Raw genomic sequence first — 23479 nt, 5'->3', positions numbered from 1 at the left:
ATAAGAAAGTAGGAGTAAGAGGAGCCATTCAGGCCCTCAAGCTTGCCTGCCATTCAAAATAATTTTTGCTGATCTACCACAGATCTTACCTCCTATTCTTTGCCAATAACCTTCAATTCCCTGATCTTTCAAAAATAATCTATAGTATTTCCTGTTTAAATACTTCTAATGCCTTCATAACCACCTGGAGTTGAGAATTTCAGAAATTCACCACTCTCTCTGTTCCAGTTCACCTCTGTTTTAAATGACCTATATGACCTATCTCCTAATTTTTTTAACTATGCCACCTTGTTCAAGATTCTCTCACTAGTGTAAACACCTTGATGGTTACTCTATCATGCCCACACCCCTAAGGATCTTGTATATTCAATATAATCATCTCACTTTCTCATATTCTTTTAAACTCCAAAGAATATAGATTTTTTTTTGGCATGTGGGTCATTTGTCATTGTTCAAGGTATTATAATAACCTATGTGATTATGACAAACATGATCCATTATTTCTTGTTACCTGAAATTTGCCTATATATAATCTTTGACTGCCTGTTTATTTCCATTTCTTTGCTTCACTTAACCCCAATTTCAGCCCATCCACACATTTTGCTCTTTTTGATTTGACAGTTCTCTCTCCTGGCTGTCCTACCCTGAGTAAACTTGCTGGTAATAGTCTAATTTATATGCAAATCTGGTTACCCATTATCTCCAATTTTACAAATTAGCAGCTATTCAAGATGACCCAAGCTATGGTCTCTGTTGAGCTCATGGCTCAAACTTAGGCTACATCCACACTATACCGGATAAATCCGTAACCGAAGCTTTTTCTCTTCGTTTTTACCCTCCGTCCACACTAAAACGGCGTTTTCGTCCCCCGAAACCAGAGCTTTTCAGAAACGCTCTCCAAGGTGTGTAATTTTGAAAATGCCCGCTTGGGCAGATCATTGTGAACAGGGTAACCAGAGAAATCTGAAAATGCTGTCAGACGGCAGCATGCCATTTCATTGTTTTCTTGAACGCAACCTAACAATTTCAGGCAGACAGCAACGAGACTGAACTCAGAAGACTTAGAAGTGTACTCACCAAATACTTTGACCCATAACTTACTGAATAAATAAGTATACTCACTTTGCCCTGTTTTCTGTCCTTGTTTGTATTACCGGCGTTTTCTAAATTACTTGTTAGTTATGCTACATCCACACTAGACCAGCTAATTTTGAAAACGCCGTTTTCACGTAAAAACGATAGGTGTCCACACTATGTGTTTTCAAAGATATCTCTGTCCACATTGAAATGGATTTTTTGGCGCATCTCCTCCTACTACGCATGCGCAGGACACATCTACTGAAAACAAGCAACATGTTTGGTGTCGAATCTCGCCGTGAAAGTGTGTGTTTGTGCAGTTACAGACTAGAAAAACTTAAACGACAGGCAGCTGTTGGCTCTCGTGCAGGAGAACTTAGAAGTGAAAAAAAACATACTGGAGCGTATGGAGGCAACCAACAGGGAGTTCACGGACAGTATGAACCGGCTGACGATGAACATTGAAAAACTGACTAACTCTGTTGCATTAATAAAGCACCTTGTTAAATGTATAAAACATGTCTGCATCAGTATTATCTTGTATTTCCATACAATGTTACATTAGGCTGTTACACACCGATTGTCAGAGAAGTACTTGCATAAATAGGTAAACCACCTTCATACAAGCAAGGACAGAAAACAGGGCAAAGTGAGTATACTTATTTATTCAGTAAGTTATGGGTCAAAGTATTTGGTGAGTACATTTCTAACTCTTCTGGCTTCAGTCTTGCCGTCTGTTCTGAAATTGTTAGGTTGCGTTCAAGAAAACAATGAAATGATGCGCTGCTGTCTGACAGCATTTTCAGATTTCTCCAGTTACCCCATCCACACTGATCTGTCCAAGTGGGTGTTTTCAAAATTACACACTTTGGAGAGCGCTTCTGAAAAGCTCTGGTTTCGGGGGATGAAAACACCGTTTTAGTGTGGACGGAGGGTAAAACAAAGAGAAAAAGCTTTGGTTATGGATTTATCCAGTGTAGTGTAGACGTAGCTTCAGGTTCATAGGAGTGGTTTTCAGGATAGAAAGGGAAGTTAGCAGTCTGGTTAGGGTTTAGGGACAGAAATGTTGGGGGAGTTAGAAGTCAGGCTGGTGTCTACGCTGCTGTTCCGTGTTCCATGCCTAAAGGTCAATGACATGAATGTATGAAAAAGGACATCCATGGATAGATGTTGGGCTAGCAAGTGGTGTAGACGAAGACCAGTGAGGACAAGGGCTAGAGGCTTCCCAGATCAGAGGGTCTCAGGATCGGAGGACCATGCAGGCAGGAGGTATGAGGGCCATGGCTGTCCTTGGTATACGAGGTGGAAAGTCTAGAGTTTGAGAACTGGAGTTTAGGATCCCATCATCAGTGAATCTGGAGTTGGAGTTGCTGTCATCGGTGAGTCCTCCTGGGGTCGATACCAATCAAAGCTCAAATGTTGATTGGAAGTCCAGAGCATGAGCCCTGATGGCTGAAGCCTTGAGTTTACAATTCTGAGAGTCAACTGGGGAGGTTGGAGGCTGTGAGTTCACTGGAGGCCTGGAGGCAGCTTACCGTAGGATTGCAGGACTGCCTGTATCTGTGAGTGTGTCCGTGGGTGGGAAGGAGGAAATGGGCTTGCTTTGCTGCTGTTGTTGCTGCATGTGTTATGGTGAACATTGTGGGTATGCTATCTTGGTGCTGAAATGTGTTTGATGTTAACACAAACAACATATTTCACTATATATTTCAATTATATATCATAAACAAATGAATTTGAATCTATTCAATAGAACATGGCTGATGTAAATTTAACCACAGCTCTGCATTCCTATCTACCCATAGAAACCTTTCACTTCCTTACCTTTCGATCTTCCTCTGCATTTGCAAACATTCTGCTTTTACTGCTCTTTGAAGAAGAGAACCTTTTATTTCCTGGCCAAATTGGCTTTTGGTTAAGCAATAGTTTTGTGACCTTTTAAGTCTCCTTGTGTTCTCTAATTTCCCCATGACTCTATCTTCTCCAGCACTACAATACTTCAAAACTGCACCCCCATCCCTTCTCCTCACTTTTTTTTTGAGCATTCCCAACTTTGACCATTACGATTTCTTCAGCTGACAAGGCGTTAAACTTTGGAATTCCCTCCCTTATGTCCTTACTGTTTCTCTATCTTTTCTTAAGTTAATAATATTTTTCAAACATTTCTCATTGGCCAAGCTTTTGGTCATTGTTTTGCTTGGCTTGTCTGCAAATTTTGATTAATGACTCTAAAAATATACCTTTGATGTCTTGCTAAGTTAAAAGCACCATGGCAACTTTTCATTATAATTGTTTCACTTCTTTGGGCCCCCTATCTCTTTGCTACTGAAAAGACAGTTCTACTGAAGTCTGCTATAAAATGTAATTCTTACATATTTTTCCAGTTCACCTAATAAACAAAGCCTCAAAGTAAGATAATGGCAGTAGTTTCAGTTAGCTTTGTATAGTCTAGCCATGATCAGTTAACTGCAGTTTAATAATAATGACTTTAGTTGGTTTTTGCTCTCTATCTAATGGTATTTCTCCTGAAATCAATTATTCTTACAGGCTTGTCCAACGAGCTTGTTTACACCTTGTCGAAGTAACGATTTCTAAAATCAGGCAGTCTGTTCAACCGTAGAGGGCTCCACAGCTGAGCTTACTCATTTGTGTCTGATGCAAAAATATGTAGCAGAGATTGCTGGATAATTTGTAATGTTAAACTTTGTTTAGTTGTAATATTCTATTACTGCTTGAGTTTGAGCACACAAAAATTGTATGTTTTCTATTTGGTTTGGCTTTGAAAGCCTCATCATACCCAAACCTGCTTATTCCTCCCCAGTGATTCTTAAAAAATAATTACTTGTTAAGTAATCAGAGATAGTAAAATTACAAGCAAGAGAAAATCTGCAGACACTGGAAATCCAAGCAACACACACACAATGCTGGAGGAACTCAGCAGGTCAGGCAGTGTCTATGGAAAAGAATACAGTTGGCTGAGACCCTTCATCAGGACTGGAGAAAAAAAGTTGAGGAGTCAAAGTAAGAAAGTGGGGGGAGGGTCAACTTCTTACCCAGCTGTGAATATGTTGCCATTTAATATAGCTAATTTATATGTTACGTTATTGCAGAAATTGCTTGTGTGATTAGGAATTCGAATACTACTGTGGGAATCCAATAAATTAGCAAAAAATGAATAATGTTATTATTGTACCAAAAGAAATGGTTTGCAGTATTTGTGAACTGCTGCATGTACCCAAACGGACACCAGAGCAATAAATTATTTAGTAATAGCATTAATTCATTAAAAATATATTCTTAATCATGCTTTTTTTTGCACTTCAGCAAATAGAGATCCAATAGCAAAGATTCTAGGCCCAAGTTTTGCTACAGTGGAAGGAGAGGACAGCTCAATGCTGCGCTTACTGGAAAAAGTGAAGAAAGGCGATGAAGACCCTCAGGCTGAAGTTCAAATGAAGTTATTTCTTCTTCTCCAGCAGCTGGATATGCAGCTTCTTAATACTTCTTTACAGAAAATTTCGCAGTATGTATTACAACTTAAATATTAAGTGTATTATGACTTTGATTCTATAAACATATTTTCATAAGAGAAGCATTGCCATGTTTTTCTTACCACGTAATAAGAACAAACATATAAACATCATAATTTGATTCATGTGTTGTTAATGAATGTTAAATGAGTGGAGAGCGGCCAGTGAGTGAGTGGGCCAGTGAAGGAGTGGAGCTTTGAGGCTTTGGCTCAAGAGGTTTTGGCAGATTTGGCAGTTGGATTGTGCAATCAAGTCAATCAAGATTTGAATAGCTCAGACTCAGCAGAAAGCAGCTGATTGGGCAATCAAGGTCAGGTGACCAAGCAGTTTGATTGGGTAATCGAAAATTGAAAAGCTCAAACAAATAAAAAGAGGGGTAGCTCAAGCAGAGTGGCCAGTGGAGTGCGGCCAGTGAAGGAGTGGAGCTTTGAGGCTTTGGCTCGAGAGGCTTTTGCGAGAAGAGGCGGAGGACGAGCTTGCTTCCAGAGAGGTAAAGACGGGTAAGTTTCTTTAATTAATTTAATTAACTTCGGAGTTGTTAATGGAGGCAGTAGATAGGGCAGTCCAGTGCACCAATTGTAGGATGTGGGAAGTCAGGGACAGCACAACTGTCTCAGATGACTACACCTGCATCCAGCTGCACCTCCTGTCAAACTGAGTTAGGGAACTGGAACTGGAGCTGGATGAACTTCAGATCATTTGGGAGGCAGAGGCAGTAATAGATTGGAGTTTCAGGGAAACAGTCTCCCCTAAAAGTCAGGAGACAGGTAACTGGGTGACTGTCAGGAGAGGGAAGGGGAATAGACAGAAAGTGCAGAGCACCCCCTGTGGCCATTTCTATCAACAATAAGTATACTGTTGGTGGGGATGATCTATCAGGGACAAGTTGTAGTGGTCACGTCTGTGGCACCAAGATTAGACCCTCAGCTCAGAAAGGAAAGAGGGAAAAGAGGAGAGCAGTAGTGATAGGGGATTCGATAGTTAGGGGGACAGATAAGAGGTTCTGTGGGAGAGATTGAGAATCCCGGATGGTCTGTTACCTGCTTGGTGCCAGCGTCTGTGATATCTTGGATCGAGTTCTCGGTGTTCTCAGGAGAGAGGGTGAGGAGCCAGATGTCATGGTCAGAGACCAATGACATAGATAGGAGTAGGGATAAGGTCCTGAAGAAGGAATTTAGGGAGTCAGAAAAGAAGTTAAAAAGCAGGACCTCAAGGGTGGTTTTCTTAGGATTGCTGCCTGTGCCACGAGACAGAGAGGGTAGGAACAGGAAGTTATGGCAGATGAATGTGTGGCTGAAGAGTTGGTGCAGGGGGCAGGGGTTCAGATTTCTGGATCATTGGGATCTCTTTTGGGGAAGGTCTGACCTGTACAAAAAGGACGGGCTGCACCTGAACTGGAAAGGGACCAATATCCTGGCGGGCAGGTTTGGTAGAGCTGTTGGTGAAGGGTTAAATTAATTTGGCGGGGGTGGTGGGAATCAGAATGTGAGTGCAGAGCTTAGCGTAGAAGGACAAGGGCATGATGCTATGTGTTCTGAGCTGGTGAGGAAGGACAGGCAGGGGACAATACATAAACGTAGCCAGTTAGAGGGGTGGAAATGTGTCTATTTCAATGCTAGGAGTATTAGGAATAAAGGGGATGAACTTAGAGCATGGATCAGTATGTGGAACTACAATGTTGTGGCCATTACTGAAACCTGGCTGGAGGAAGGGCAGAATTGGCTGATGCAGGTACCAGGATTTAGGTGTTTTAAAAGGAATAAGATGGGAGGTAGAAAAGGGGGGTGGGGGAGTAGCATTACTGGTCAGGGATAGTATCACAGCTATAGAAAGCAAGGACGCTGCAGAGGGAGTGTCCACTGAGTAGGTATGGGTGGAAGTCAGAAGTAGGAAGGGGTCAGTCACTGTGCTGGGAGTAGTCTATAGGCCCCCAAATAGCCCTCAGGACACCAAGGAGCAAATAAGCAGGCAGATTTTAGAATGATGCAGGAAATACAAGGTGTTCTGGGTGATTTCAACTTCCCTCATATTGACTGGCTCCTCCTGACTGCAAGGGGGATAGATGGGGCTGAATTTGTTAGGTGTGTTCAAGAAGGATTCCTGACACAGTATGTGGACCAGCCGATGAGAGGAGAGGCTATACTGGATCTAGTTCTGGGTAATGAACCTGGTCAGGTGGCAGACCTCTTGGTGGGGGAGCATTTTGGTGAGAGTGACCACAACTCCCTTAGCTTCAGCATAGCTATGGAAAAGGATAAAAACAGACAAAATGGAAAGGCTTATGGGATGCTAGGCTTTGTTAATAGGGGGATTGAGTTCAACAGTAGAGAGGTCATTTGCCCCTCTACAAATCTCTTGTGAGACCACACTTAGAGTATTGTGTTCAGTTCTGGTCACATTATAGGAAGGATGTAAAAGCTATGGAGAGGGTGCAGAGGAGATTTACCAGGATGTTGCCTGGATTGGAAAACAAATCTTAGAGGCAAGGTTAGCAGAGCTGGGACTTTTCACTTTGGAGTGTAGAAGCATGAGAGGGAACTTGATATAGGTCTACAAGATTATGAGAGGCATAGATAGGGTGGATAGTCAGTACCTGTTTTCCAGGGCACCAGTAGCAAACACCAGAGGGCATATGTACAAAGTTAAGGGAGGAACATTTAGGGGAGACTTCTGAGGTAAGTTTTTTACACAGAAGGTTGTGGGTGCCTGGAATGACTTTCCAGGGATGGTGGTGGAAGCTAAAACATTAGGAGTATTTAAGAGCCTCTTGGACAGGCACATGGATGAAAGAAAAATAGAGGGTTACAGGGTAGTGTGGTTTTAGTACTTTGTTTAGGAATATATCTGTCGGCACAACATTGATGGTCGAAGGGCTTGTACTGTGCTGTAGTATTCTAGTGTCTAGTGAAGGTTAAAAGGAATGAACAGATTAAGTATGGCAAAGTTATTTCCCATGGTAGGGGAGTCTAGGATAAAAGGACACGACTTCAGGATAGAAGGACGTCCATTTTGAATTCAGATGCGGAGAAATTACTTTAGTCAGAGGGTGGTAAATCTGTGGAGTTTGTTGCCACGAGTGGTTGTGGAGGCCAAGTGATTGGATGCATTTAAGGCAGAGATACATAGGCTCTTGATTAGCCAGGGCATCAAAGGATATGTGGAGAAGGCAGGGGAGTGGGGATGACTGGAAGAATTGGATTAGCCCATGATTGAATGGTGGAGCAGACTCGATGGGCCAAATGGCCTACTCCTGGTTCTATATCTTATGGTCTTATGAGCCTATTCCATTTATTTTGAAAGAATTATTTTGTTTCCTAATTACTCCTCTTCAGACTTCTTAAAAAATTCTCCACATAGGTACATACAAAATTAATTTCTAGTAGAGTAGGAGGAGCCATTGTGACTGATTCAATCAATATTGATCTTGGTTTACCTGCAAGGAAGTTTGATGGTGATCAAAAGTTAATTAAAATTCAAAGTAAATTTATTATCAAAGTATATGCATGTCTCCATATACAACCCTGAGATTCGTTTTCTTGGAGGTATTTATGGTAAGTACAAAGAAAAGAATAAATAAATAAGCAATAAATATTGATAACATGAGGTGAACAGTTCTTGAAAATGAGTAAGATTGAGGGAACAGTTCAGTGTAGGGGTAAGTGAAGTTATTCCCTCTGGTTCAAGAGCCTGATGGCTGAGGGCAGCAACTGCTTCTGGTGGTGTGGGTCCTGAGGCTCCTGTATTTATTCATTTATTATCAAAGCAAGTACCCATATACAACTCTGAAATTAGTATTTCTCCAGGTAGCCACAAAATAAAAAAAGAACATGAAAGTTTTACAGAAAGAAACATCAACCACGCCCCCCGCACCAAATGGAACAAGAACATTGACCCACAAAAAACAACCCTTCCTCCACACAAACTAACAGAACACTAACAGAACATCAACCCCCAAACACCTTCCCATCACACAACAAAACAGAAAAGGAATGAGCAGTTTAAAAAGAATGCAGAATATAAAAACCATAAGTCTGAAAAAATCCATGGTCCATAAATGCAATAGTCCAGTCCGTTAATGTACAACCATGATACCATCCTACAATATCACTGATAATCATCAAAAGAAAGGGAGGTAGAGAGGCCTACCCATCTGCCACAGTGAACCACACAGCGATAGGCAGCTCACGGACTCCTTCTCTTGTAGTGTTTAAAAGGCAGGCAGTCAGCGCTGAAACTCTCGCTTGCCTTCTGCATCCGCCACAATGTCTCAATCTTCATTGATGCTTCAATTGGCAATTAATGGACACTCTAAATGGTGAACTAGTGTTGGACATCAGCTCAAGCCCAGTCTTGAAGTTTCTTTGCATTGAGGCCGTCCAAGTATACGCTTGCTTCTTGGAAACTTCTCGGAGCCAGCAAAGCGCTGGATCACGCAAACAAACTCCAAACTGTGAATCGCAGACTCTAACAGTCCCAAAAACACATTTAAGGTGAAAAACAGATGTAAAAGAAGTAAAAAGCTATTTTAATTTGCTATCTGTAAGATGTCGACTGAGGGAGCATTGTAGCTGGGTGCGATCTTGACTGAACATTTTACTGATGGCAACAGCAAGAAGAGAGCATGACCTGGATGGTGGGGGTCCTTGATGATGGATGCTGCTTGCCTGCAACAGCGCTCCATGTAGATGTGCTCAATGGTGGGGAGGGCTTTACCTTTGATGGACTGGGCTCTCAATACTACTTATTGTAGGCTTTTCCATTCAAGGCTATTGCTGTTTCAAAAACAGGCTGTGAAGCAACTAGCAATATACTCTCTATTGCACATCTATAGGGGTTCAACAAAGTTTTTGATGCCATGCTGAATCCTTGCAAACTTGTAAGAAAGTGGAGGTGCTGCTGTGCTTTCTTTGTAATGGCACTGATGTGCTGGGCCCAGGACAGATCCTCTGAAATGATAACACCAAAGCATTTATAGTTGCTGACCCTGTACTCTTCGGATTCCCATGATGAGGACTGGCTCATGGACCTCTAGTTTCTTCCTTCTGAAGTCAAAAATCAGCTCCTTAGTCTTGCTGACATTGTTATTGTGGTACCACTCAGCCAGATTTTAATTCTCCCTTCTAAATGCTGATACGTCACCACCTTAAATTCTGCTAACTGTCATCAGCAAACATAGATATGGCATTGGAGCTGTGCTTAGACTCACTGTCAGAAGTATAAAGTGAGTAGAGCAGGGGGTTAAACACATACCGTTGTGGTTGTAGTGCACCTGTGCTGAGGGTGATTGTGGAGGAGATGTTGTTGCCAATCTGAACTGACCAGGGCCTGCAAGTGAGGAAATTGAGGATTCAGATGCACATGGAGGTATTGAGGCCTAGGTCTTGGAGCTTATTGATTATTTTTGAAGGGATGATAGTAACTGAATGCCGAGTTGCAGTCAATGAAAAGCATCTTGATGTATGCATCTTCACTAAACAGATGTTGCAGGGTTGAGTAAAGAGCCAATGGAGTGGCATCTGCTGTTGACCTGTTGACATTGTTACACATATGAAAGCATTTGATTTCTGTTAGGTTATTTCTCTTGATGGCGAAAGCAATTTTGTTTTAAGTGTAACACTCTGGGAAAGTTTTCACTGCTAATGTAATGGTTTCTCTTTAGCAGCATTGTGTTTGGGTTATGACTAGAGATAACGGGGGCTTTGGAATATGCGGTGTCCCATGAAGGGAGGGGATTTTTCTTTCTTGTGGGCCCGGGAGCGAATAATTCACTCACTTTTGTTCAGGAGAAGGCAGGGAGAGAAGATGCCGGAATAGGGAAGTCGTAGACTGCAGGACTGAGTGGACTTGGAATGGGGTCAGGAGTTAATGACGCCTGGGGAAAATTGTTGGAGAATGAACAGACAGGGAAAACTGTGAGCTCCAATGTGTGCATTAGACTGTTTCATTAAAATGGGCCCTTCTGGTTTTTGTTTTCTTTACTAACCCTATAGCCAAATTAAGAATTATAAAGCTCCATTGTTTAATTGCATTTTGTGTACTGTTTGTTATTTTGTGGTACTGATTTATAACGGGAACGCATTATGCAACATCCACTGAAACAAGATTTCTCAAGTTTGGCTGGGCCAGAGGCTATTTCCCCACTAGATTAATGCAGCTGGCTGAACCTGAGGGTTAAAATTGTGGGGGCTTGTCTAGGATTGATTCCTTGGATGCTGTTCGATTGCCCTGAGCATTGAACAAGTAGGTTGTGTGTTTTAAGTACTGTTAACATTGCGGGGCGGAGGTATGATAACATGGCGGGCACAGTCCTTGTTTTATTGCAGACAAGCATTGATGTAGCGGCAGTGAAGCGGGGCTAGTCAAGTTTCCCATAACTGGGGGCAGAGACTTCAAAGGCAGGGTTCTATCGATTCTGAGGAGTGAGGGGAAGGAGTGGTGGGATTTGGAATGTCTAATTAGTTCCCGCCCTCAGGGAAGAGTGAGAATTCTGAGTAAGTACCACTCTGGACCTGGGAAAATTTCCATTTATTTGCCAAAGTCTCAGCTATGGTAGGCTCCACCTATTCTCTGGAATAATGCCCACCCCTAAAGGGGAAGAGGAGTATGAGACTTGGGTGGCGCAGATTCTCAGTTGTTAGATGAGTGGCAGTGCTCTGATGATGTAAAGCGACAGGGATTGGTTGAGAGATTGAGCAGGTGGGCTGCTGAGATTGTGAGAGCCGTCAGGTCCCAGTATCCCCTAGCAACCATGGCCGATTGCATGCGAGCACTGGAAAATGTCTTTGGCACACCAGGAAACCCAATGGAGCTCATGGCAGGGTTTCAGAAAGTGCATCGAAGAAGAGCGAGGAAATTTCTGCCTACATCTTTCGGCTAGAGAGGCAGCTAAATTGCTTGCGGTGCAGATGGGCCATTTAGGCGGCTGAGGTGGATCAGGTAAGAATGGACCAGATAGCCATGACCTGATTTGTCAGTGAAACTTGAGTTCTCAGAGGCTAATATGGGAGTGTCTGAGGTCCCTGATACATTAGTGTTGGTTTGGCTGGATCCCACTGAGGCAGGCGGCATTTCAATTCTGGAGGGGACCAACACTCCTCTTGTGAGGAGGCTCATGGAGGCCTGCAAGGAGAAGGCTGGCAAGAGCTTTCTGGGAACATTGTCCGTGCACTTGGTGCTTTGAGCTGCTTTTGAGGAAGTACGTGGCTGCATTGGGTCCCATACCAAATTTAGATGAGGGGCTATGTGGTTCACCTAGACGGCTTGGGGAAGTAGCAAGAGTGATGGGGGCCCTGAATTTCCCAGAATGCCTGAGGGTGAGGCCCGCTTAGTGGACGTGTCGGAAGATCATGAGGGGGAGTTGGGATTTCCTGCTGGGGTACTGGTGAGGCCCGAACTGCAGTAGCCCTCAGTTGTACAGCCGAGCAGCATGGCACTAATTTCAGGAACACTATGAAGAGGGAGGTCACCTTCAAGCGGAGGATGCCCCTGGAGATCTTTTCCCAATGATGGTAATGTCTAGTGTCCCTGTGAGACAAGCCAGGGAGAAACTATTGGAAAATGGGGGTAAGTTGATCACCGAGTCATTCAACTTCGAGGACTCCACAGTTCCTGTGGGTTGGAAGAGCAGATTAGTAGAGAAGATGTTGAAGCTGGAAGGTGTCTTTTCCACTGATGAATTTGATGTGGGTTATTCCAAGAGCACTGGTCACTATCCGGGTGACCAAGGACACCCTGTTCAGAGAGAGGTTGTGGTGACTGGCCCCTGCAGAAGTGGAAGACGTTCGGCAGCATTTGTGCAAGTTGAAGGAAGCTGGGATCATCACCAAGTCCCAAAGCCCCTATGCGTCCCCAATAGTAGTGGCCCGGAAGAAGAATGGGAAGGTACGGACGTGTGTGGACTATAGGACTCTGAATAGGCGCACCATCCCTGACCAGTGTACGGTCCTGAGGTACGGTCCACTCTCTTTTCCTATCAGATTCCTCCCTCTAGCCCTTTACCTTTCCCACCAACCTGATTACCTTTCAGCTATCCTCCTTCTCCTTGGTAATATCCACTCCTCAAGTCCAGCACACTGAACCACTTCGCACCACTCAGGCAGGCCAGCATGTCTTCCATCCTCACTGCTAATGTAATGGTTTCTCTGTAGCAGCAGTGTGTTTGGGTTATGACTAGAGAGAAGAGGGGCTTGGAATGTGCAGCGTTCCATGATAGGAGGGTTTTTCTCTTTCTTGTGTGCTCAAGACCGAGGGGTTTGCACGCTTTTGTTCAGGAGAAGATGGAGAGAGAAGATGCCAGAATGGGGAAGTCATAGACTGCGGGACTGAGTGTACTTGGAATGGGGTAGGGAGTTGACGATGCCTGGTGGAAGTCAGTGGAGAATGAACTGACGGGGTAAACCATGAGCTCCAGCGTGTTCCTTAGACTGTTTCATTAAAATGGGCCCTTTTTCTTTTTGTATTCTTTACTAATCCTATAGTAAATTAAGAACTATAAAGCTCGATCATTTAATTGCATTTTGTGTACTGTTTGTTATTTCATGGTACTGATTTGTAACAGGGGAACACATCACGTAGCATCCACCCAAACAAGATTTCTCAAGTTTGGCCGCGCTGGATGCTGTCTCCACCACCCCCCACACCCCCAGATTAACGCAGCTGGCTGAACCTGAGGGTTACATAAGCAATAAACATGAAAAATTCTGCAAAGCAAAACAACACACAAAAAATGCTGGAGGAACTCAGCAGGTCAGGCAGCATCCATGGAAATGAACAAGCAGTTGAATTTTTGGGCTTCTGGACTGAAAAGGAAGAAGGAAAGATGCCAGAATATATAAAGGTGTGGGGAGGAGAAGGAGGATAGCTGAAAGGTAATCAGGTTGGTGGGAAAGGTAAAGGGCTAGAGGGAGGAATTTGATAGGAAAAGAGAGTGGAAAGGAAGAGAAGCATCACGGGGTGGTAGCTAAGGACAAGAGGAACTCTATCATTGTCAATGTGTTGGGAAGATGGGGTGAATGTGGATGATTGGGAAATGGAGGAGATGTGGATGAGGGCAGTATCAATGGTGAAGGAAGGGAAACCCCACTCTTTGAAGAAGGAGGACGTCTCTGATGTTCTGGAAAGGAACACCTTATCCAGGAAACAGATTCTGGAGAGATGAACAACCTGAGAAAAGGGAATATCATTTTTACAGGAGACAGGATGGGAAGAGGTATAGTCAAGATAGCCATGGGAATTGGTAGGTGTATAAAAGATGATGACCAACAGTTTGTCTCCACAGATGGAGACAGAGAGATTGAGAAAGGTGAGGGAAGTGTTAGAAATGGATCAAGTGAATTTAAGGGTACGATGGAAGTTGGAGGCAAAGTTGATGAAATTGACAAGCTCAGCATGGGTGCATGAAGCAGCATCAATGCAGTCATCAATGTAGTGGAGGAAGAGTTGGGGAGCATTACTGAAGAAGGCTTGGTACATGGACTGTTCTACATAGCCAACGAAAAGGCAGGTATAGCTGCAGTTCATGGCTACCCCTTGAGTCTGGAGAAAGTACGAGGAGCCAAAGAAAAAATTGTCGAAGGTGAGGACCTTTTCTACCAGATGGAGGAGGTATTGGTGAAAGAGAACTTGAGAAAGAAGCGGTGAACTTTAAGGCCTTCTTGATGGGGTACACAAGTGCATAGGGACTGGACATCAATGGTAAAAAAAATGAGGCCATCAAGGCCAGGGAATTGAACGTTAGTGAGAAGAACATGAGAAGTGACATGGATGTAGGTGGGAAGGAACTGAACTAAGGAGGATATAATGGAGTTGAGGTACAAGGACACACATTCATTGGGACAGGAGCAGGTCAAGCCAATTGGTCTATCTGACCAGTCAGGTTTGTGGATCTTGGGTAGGAGGTGGCAGCGCGCAGTGTGGTGTAAGGGAACTAGGCGTTTAGTGGCAGTGGATGGGAGTTCTCCAGAGTTGGTGAGGTCAATGATGGTGTTGGAGACAGTTTTCCAATGGGCTGAAGTGGGGTCCTCTTCAAGGGGTAGGTAAGAGGAGGTGTCTGAGAGTTCTTGCCTGGCCTCGGCACCTAGAGACCAGTCTGCCACACTGCAACAGCACCTCCTTTGTCTGCAGGTTTGTTGCTAAGGTTGGGATTGGTGTGGAGAGAGTATATGGCAGTGTGTTCTGTGGGGTTAAGGTTCATGGAGGAGTGCTGAAGATGAGCCAGTTAATGTCTCATCAGCAGTTAGAGATAAAAAGATCCAGGGCGGACAGAGAAACAGAACAGGGTGTCCAAGTATAGCAGGAGGGTTGGAGGCAGGAGAAGGGATCTTTGGTGCAGGGTGGGGAATTCTTGCTGAAGAAGTGGGTTTGGAAGTGGAGGCAATGGAAGAAGAGCTTGGTGTCATAGTGGGTGCAGAACTCACTGAGGTGCAGGCAAAGGAGGTCAAAGCTGACCACTAATTACACAGTGAGTAATTAGTGGTCAATAACATTGATGAGCAATCCCTTTCTAATTCGGAGTGACACTTGCCTAATTTACAAAAACACCATCTTTTTCAGAGATGGAATAATGTGGATCATCACTAGAGCAAAATCTGCTTTTTCTAAAATTTTGCAAATATTTTTCACAATAATTTATGTTGAATTATGTCAGATGGATTTATTTCAACAATTTAATGGTATGGATTTTGTTTCTTTGAATTTGTTTTTGCATTTAGTTTTGTATATTTTTTGTTGTATGTTTTGTTGCTAATTTGGCCAACATTCCTAACATTACTTTGTTATAATTATTATCTATATAAACTGTTGTTATCTATAAATAATTTTGCATTGAAACCTAAGATTGGATATCAGTTTATCCAGAACTGGTCCTGGCAATCCATACACTTTATTTCTTTAATCTACTTTTTTCATTGCTATTTTGTTGTTTTGCCCATTGTTGGTTTCTTTGGCAATTTATACATAATATCTTCCATTTGCTCATCGTGCATTTTCTTGCAAGTATACTTAATAAATCCAATATAGAATAATAAGCCATAGTAGAATGACAGACAGCACCAACTTGGGCATTCAACCAGTATGCAAAAGGTAATAAATTATGCAAATACAAAAAGAAAAATAATAATAAATAAATAAGCAATAAATATCGACAATGGTGGTGGGGGGGGCGTCTCTGCTGATATATGCAATAAATATTGACAATGGTGGTGGTAGGTGGGATCTCTGCTGATATATGCACCTCTCCTATGAAAACACTTTGTATAGATGTGCTCAATCATGGGGAGGGCTTTACTCATGATGGACTGGGCCGTATCCACTACTTTTTGTAGGATTTACCTTTCAAGGGCATTGGTGTTCCCATGCCAGGCTGTGATGCAGCCAGTCATTATACTCTCCACCACACATCTATAGAAGCTTGACGAAGTTTTAGATAGGAGATTGTGAAGATTTGGCAAGTTAAGGAAGTAGAGGTGCTGCCATGTTTTCTTCGTATTGTACTTATATGCTGGATCCGGGACGGATCCTCCAAAATGATAACACGGAAGAATTTGAAGTTGCTGACCCTCTCCACCACTGATTTTCTGATGAGGATTGGCCCATGGACCTCTGGTTTCCTCCTCCTGAAGTTAATAATCAGTTCCTTGGTCTTGCTGACATTAAGTTAGGAGCTGATTATTGACTTCAGGAAGAGGAAACCAGATTTCTAGCATCTGCAGTCTTTCTTGTGTTTGCAGTCTATTTAGTCTCTCACAATGAAACTCCATCCCAGACAACATTGTGGTGAATATCCTCTGCTCCCTCTCTGATGCAGTGCCGTCCTTCCTATATTATACTAACCATCACTGCACAAGAACTCCAAAAATGTCAACTAATGCCTTATAAAATTGAAAATTACTTCCCTGATAATACAGTCAGTGGTCACTGTGTGTTAGGTATATCCTATATCTAATAAAATGGCCACTGTGTGTATGTTTGTTGCCTTCTGCTGCTGTAGCCCATCCACTTCCTGGTTCAATGAATTGTGCATTTAGAAATGCTCTTAAGAACACCATTGTTGTAACAACCTGTTTTTCTCTGAGTTACTGTTCCCCTTGAAACTTTACTGGACAGATTTACCAGCCTAACTAATGTGACTTAAATGTTTTGTTATAACAGGCTGAATGTCGGGGTAGAATATAAAATGCTGTTGGATAAAATGTTATACTGGCTTCCTGTTCAAACAGATGGACAATTTTGGAAGTTTGGTATAAACATGGGTGGCCATTTTCATTTTTTTGGTTGGCAAGTTATAAGAGTTTTCTTTTAGTGAATAATAAAGGTGATGAATAAGGTTTGTGGGGTTTTATTGAACAAATGACTGCTTAGTAAGTATACTTAGTTTCAGTAGTGCTCTCTGTGATATGACAGGAAATCTGTCTGGTGTGATATCCTCCCTTGATGAATAAAATATGACAAGTTTTAAACACTTTTGAAAGAAATCACTTCTTATTACTTGTAGGCCTGTTACAATATCAAGAACTTAGATTCATTTCTGTTTTTAATTGTTGAAATAACTGCATGCTATATTTCATGCAGAGCCAAGGCTTATGAATATTTGGTATAGACGGGTTGTATATTCAAGTTTTGGCACAGCTTATGAGGTCTTGGCTATTTTATACTTTACAGATCTTGCAAATATCCGGCTTGCCCAACATATTTTTGTGGGTATTTTTTCCAGATGTTGCAGTAATGCATTTTTGAGTAAAATATTTGGTGCTGATTTAATACACAGAAAATAAAATCTGGAACTAACTGAATAAAGGAAATGGTAGAATTGAACAGAAGGTGATTTAATTATATTTAATGGTATGCTTTCTCTTTTCCCCCTTTTTTTTGGAAAAAAGAGAAGTGCGACTGAGCCCTCAAGCTATAAAGAATGATGTGCAATTGCTCCAATCTTTCTCTGGTGAAGAAGACAAGTCAGTTTTAAAATCTATCAGATACACATCAGGTATTTATGCAGAGAACTGAATCAATTGGAATTATCACAAAGGATTTTGAACAGAATATTGAAAATTGCGTAGTGCTTTACCCAAGAAGATTGTTGTGATTCTAACATTAACAAAATTCCGTTTGATTTTGTGTTTCATAGAATATGTATTTTCTAATGGATGCAGAGCCCCACCATGGAGACAGGTATATGGAGATATTTGCTACCTCATTATTGTTACACATGACATGGATGTCTTGTATGTCACCTGTAGCACAGCTGGAGTTTTTGAAAATGGGGTAAGTAAAATAAACTGAATATGTTTGTCCATTTCATTTCTTGGAAAATTTCATGTATAAAAATGCATTACTATTAAAGTTCTCAAACTGTAACACCAGTTCTGCATTATATCATTCATTCTGATTAGGGTTTTAAGAAGGACAGTGAAGATATTATCTACGACAGAAAAGGTGATATCTATAAGGATCTTATTACATTTCTGAGAGTAAAATCGCCTACTTTTGCAGAAAATCTTTCACAGATTCAACAGGTAAAAGTGCTAAAGTCTTTTCACAAAAAGCCTGTCATGTAGAATGACTAATGAAATAGTCTCCAACTTGCACCTTGCATCGATATTACAATCTATACTGCAATACTTGGGGCATACATAGCAAAGGACTAAGTGGTGTTCTGAATAATATTCAATATTTGATTTTATAAACATATAATATGTTTGATGTAGATTTACATATCATGGATAAATGACCATTTGCTGTTACTTTTATTTAGCAATCAATAAAAACCTGTGCCCAAGAAACCAGCTAGAATCCAATTAGATTTCTGAACTGTCACGAACGCTACTTCATTAAAGTTTATTTGTGCACTGTATAGTAATTTTATGTCTTGTACTGAACACAATTACCACAAATCAACAAATTTTGCAGCATACAAATCATGCTGATTCTGATTTGTCTATCATTAGCAATGAAAAGACACAATTATTGACATAATTCAATTTTACTTGTTGCTTAAATTTCATTCTGCAATGGCTTTTCTTCTCACATGCAATATAATCAGACATGATGCACATTCACTCTTAATTTGTTTATCATCTTTACTATATCTTTGGGCAATTGCTTTCAACAAATAGTTTATTCCCTCAGTTGTGGCAAACAGTTTGAATTTTAGAATGAGAACATTTTATCATTGAGGAACTAATGAAAGCATGAAATCCAGAAATCAAGTTTCAAGATTGTTTATTGTCATTCTTCAGCTTCAAATAATACTTAAAAGAAAAAAATGCCCATTTAAAAAGTGAATTACATTGCATTGCAAAGTAAAACAATGTATTTGAAATCAGCTAACAAAGTTACATGTACCGTTGTTCTAATTACAATATTATTACTGTCTTGGAGTTAAATAAATATTTTAATAGGAACAATATGTGACATTACTAGTTTTCAACAGATTGCTTTTAAATGCATTTTGATAAAATAAGATTTTAAAATCCGATTTGTAAATTTGTGCAGTGCATCTTAGTTTTATTGTAATTTAGCAATTTAACTGTTTCCTCTTCAGATTATAAATTACTGCAGTGAAATAATATCTTCATCTAACTGATACTTCTTTATTGGAAGCATATCTGAGAATCGTTACAGTTTGAAAGATAAACTGTAGCTGATGGTGTTTCCAGATGCCAGGAGACTTTTGTGGTGGCAGAGAATGCAGGATGGGAGGTACATTCAGCATACCTAGGCAACTGTATTTATACATGGTGCACATCAAAGCTACTTTAGTGAAGGAGTAAATGTTTAGCATGTTGAATGTCTGCCAATAAAGATGGCTGATATGTTCTGGATGGTGTCATTCTGCATTCATTCATTCTAGCAAGTGGAAAGCATTCCATCAAAGTTATGATGTGCTTTGTAATGGAAAGGCTTTGGAGTGTCAATATGTCACATGATACAGGAAAACTTGTGCCTGACCTGATCCTGTGGATGTCGTTCTCATGTGACTCACTTAGTGAGATTCTGATCAATGGCAGTCTCCAGGACATTGATTATGAGCGAGCTGACAATGTTAATGACATTGAATGTCAAGATTAGTTGGTTTGATATTTTGTTTTGAGTTACCGTCTTGTACACATGTGAATAAATGTTACTTGCCATTTATAAAACTAAATCTAAAGACTGTAGATCATTGAAGTAAATACATTAGATTTTCAAAATGGACTGCAATCCGTGATGGTTGAAATATTTCTAGTTATTGGGTATGGAAAAACTATCAAAATTTCAATAATTGGCATTGATCCTGGCAATTGTGAAATAAAGAGTGATGAAATGTGGCAAGTTTCTTTCTACTCTCTTTTCCAGGAAATATCATGATTAACACATTTTTTTTTACACAATTAGAAGAGGTAAAATGGGTGGGCTCTTTAGGCTAAACATAGGTATTGGAAATGTCAGCCACCTTAATTATTCTGAGTCACCAGTGTAAATCAGCTTGCCAGATACTTCACGGAAGCAGATATTCAGCATAGAAACTAACCAAAATGTAAGTAGGCAAAACAAAAGTAATGAAGAAAATTATGGCATTATAGTGTGACAAATTCCCAAGGCCAGATGGTTTCTATCATGGCTTATTAAAGGAAGTGCGCCCAAACTATAATTTTCCGAACTCTCTTTTGATTCGTGAGCTGTTTTTTCCGGATGAGAAGATTTATGCATGCCATTCAGCAATGTAAGAAAGGTGAGAGGGAAAAAAAAACTCAAAGGAATTGCAGGCCAGTTAGTCTAACATCTGTTGTTGGAAAATTACTAGCATCTGTAAATTAGAGTATCCTTGAATTTTTTCAGTTGATCAGTAAAAGGCATCACAGTTTTGTGTACATCTTGGCTGACAAACGTGGTTGAATGTTTGAAAAGATCAAGAGAAATCATGGACTGACAATGTCTATGGATGTTATTGTCATGGATTTTTAGAACATATTTCATAACATCTCTCGTATTACCTAAAGACAAAGCTTGTACATTTTGAGAAAAATGACTGAGCTGGTAAAGAAACTGACTGAACATCATGATTGGTGGGAATAATAGTATGTAATTGATAACATGGTGTTAGGGTTATCCTTTTTATTTGGTCAAAATATCATCACATTTGTTACTGACTTGGATGCAACTTCTTGTCCATCAATGTTTATTGATGACAAAGATGCATGCCAAACTATATGGTACAGAAGGAGATCAAGAATTTATCGATCAAGAAAAAGGAAAAAATATGACAAACTAGTTTTTAATGTAGATGTGTTACAAGTATGAAGTACTTAACCAAATAAAAATAGAACAGAATAATTTGTGAATAGTGACAGGTTAGAAAGCAGTGTGGATTCAAAGAATACAACTGATTATTCATGTATTACATGATACCATAAAGATGTATAAAAAACAAATTGAGGTACAGTGAAAAAATGTTTTGCATGCCATCTATGGAGATGATTTCATTAGAACAGTGCATTGATGAGTCGGAGTACAAGAAGATAGAGAGCCTCGTGACATGGAGTCATAACAACAACCAGCAATAACCTAATTTACCAACTTGAGGTAGTACTGGGGAAAACAATAACAGAATGCAGAATAAATCTGTTAATTTAGATGGCAATGGCAGAAAGACACAATCAACTCCAAAGGCGAGACTTTAAGGAGAGAATACATAACTAGAGTAAATATACCTTAGAACTTGTCCATCTAAGTTCTTTAATTGAGGTTTTAAAGATATTAGAATAGAAATTAATCTTTGGTCATCAGAGTTAAGCACATTGGTGTCCATACAGAGTGGTTTTGATACTTGGCTCAATTGCTGTAAAAGGAACTTGCATTTTAGGCATATGTTAGTGCCTTAGGAACTTGATATTGAGAACAAACTTTGATTGCAATTAAGGGAAAGTGATAGCATAGAGAGAAAGTCCAAGAAATGGTCATTAAAATAGCATTGTGTTATCCTAAAGTTGTTTGTTAAAGACCCATAAACAGCACAATTTTCTAACAAGAGATTCCTGATGAGTATTATTAAAATTTTGTGCAACACCACTATCACATTTTTAGTATGTGTTGTTTTCATTTATTGTAGAATTGTGTTGTTGCCTGCTGTTAAAGGGACAGGCCACATTGGGGGGGGGGGGGGTGGGCAAGGTGCTGCCAGAATGCTCCCAAGAGGGATGGGGAAGAGGGTTCCAGACTTCAGGTGAACAGTGTCTGTGGGAGGCAGAAAGGTACTAAGGCAACTGCCAGTGCTAGACTCAAGAGATTCCAAGAGGAGTTTCTGGAAAAGGTAATATTTTGTAATGAGTTTATGGACACCTGTAATATGTAGAAAGTTGCAGTGCAAGCAAAGCCCTACATCTTCTCTTCCAGCTAATGTAAATGAAAAAGTAGATGAGGCCTCATCCCCTGATCATTGAATTTTGATAACCTCCTCAATACAGCAGTGAACAGTAAATTGAGATATCAGAGGCAACTTTGAATATTGTTAAGAGTAGGACACTGTAGATGACCCCTATCTTGATGAAAACATTCCACGGCGAAGTATTGTTGTATTCAAGTTCCCAGGACATCAGAGTGCACGGAAGGGAATAAAGAACAAAATCTATGGGTCTATTAAATATAATATTTGGTTGGGGAAATGGTATTAATAAAAGCCGGTTATTCTGTGAGTACCTATACATAAACTGTGGTCTCTTTTTTCAGACCTGTAAAAATCAAACTGGAGAAGAATTTTAGTCTTTTTTGTTTATGTCATTTGAATAAGTTTTATGATAAATTAAATGCTAGAACAATTGAAAAATCCGGTCAAAAAGTCACTTAATCTTCCTCTGTATGCTAAGACACCCAGAAATGTGCATAATGCTGTACTCAAGTTGATTTTCAACATAGCTCTTTCTTTTCCTTGAGCCATGCAAAGAACATACTTTGCTTATTGGTAAGGATGTTTACAACTGAGGGCATGGAGCAGGTATTACAAATGTAAAGTGAACTTTTAAGTACAAAAGGGTGGTTCTGCAAAAGATCAGGTGTTATTTTTGAATCTGATCTAGTTATATTTTTGTTGGTAAGGTGGTGCAGCAGTTGGTGCTACTGCTTCACAGCTCCAGGAATCTGGTCTCAGTCTGGATCCCAGCCTTGCATTTTCCCAAAATTCTCTGCTTTCCTCTCACAAGTTATTCTAAATGACTGCATAGAGATGAGAAATACAGCATAGACACAGGGCACTTATCCCAATGAGTCCATGTTGTCCACCTAGCTGGTTCCAGTTTCTTGTATTTGGTCTATTTTCACTCAGTGTCCTCCCAAGTGCTTCTTAAATGATACTATTATACCTGCCTCAGCTACTTCCTCTGGTAGCTCATTCCATATACCCATCACACTCTGTGTGAAATAGTTGCTCCTCAAGTCCATTTTAAAGCTTTCCCTTAGTTAAGCTAAGGAAAAAAATTATCATCCATCATACCTATATCTCTCAAAAAGAATTAAAAAAAAACATAAGGTAGTGGTCAATAGGACTTTTTTCTGTCTGGACTCTGTGACAAATGGTGTTTTGCAGGGATTGATCCACTTTAATGTGCTATAAGGCTACAACTAAGTTGTCCCTTTTAGATGAATGTTTTCCAAAATGTCTCCATTTGTTTGCCCCGTCCCTTGAGTAACCATGATTTTTCTCTTCAGTCAACATAGAGGAGAAATATTCATTAAAGATCCCCCCCCCCCCCCCCCCAATCTCTTGCAGCTCAAGGCATAGGTAACCCTACTAATCTCTAAAAGGATGTACCCTTCTACTCTTAATATGGCTATAGAACATCTTTGGGATTTTCCTTAACTTTATCTGACAGATCCATCTTATACCCTTTCTTTGCCTTCCT

The 23479-nt window shown here is 40.7% G+C and overlaps 1 protein-coding gene across 5 annotated transcripts in view; it reads left to right on the top strand.

Annotated features, from left to right (window-relative positions):
* Window positions 1-23479, top strand: part of odad2 (outer dynein arm docking complex subunit 2) — a 220142-nt gene that overhangs the window by 28313 nt on the left and 168350 nt on the right. For all 5 annotated transcript variants that reach the window (XM_073054733.1, XM_073054734.1, XM_073054735.1 and 2 more), the window contains 4 exons: window positions 4402-4600; window positions 17483-17589; window positions 17731-17867; window positions 17996-18118. In XM_073054733.1, the coding sequence (XP_072910834.1) occupies window positions 4402-4600; window positions 17483-17589; window positions 17731-17867; window positions 17996-18118 (566 nt within the window). The remainder of the gene's footprint in view (window positions 1-4401; window positions 4601-17482; window positions 17590-17730; window positions 17868-17995; window positions 18119-23479) is intronic.

This window comes from Hemitrygon akajei, chromosome 8 (genome assembly GCF_048418815.1).
Source record: "Hemitrygon akajei chromosome 8, sHemAka1.3, whole genome shotgun sequence".
Classification (NCBI taxonomy): domain Eukaryota; kingdom Metazoa; phylum Chordata; class Chondrichthyes; order Myliobatiformes; family Dasyatidae; genus Hemitrygon; species Hemitrygon akajei.
Note: the sequence above shows the minus strand (reverse complement) of the source record. Positions and strands in the feature narration are given on the sequence as shown.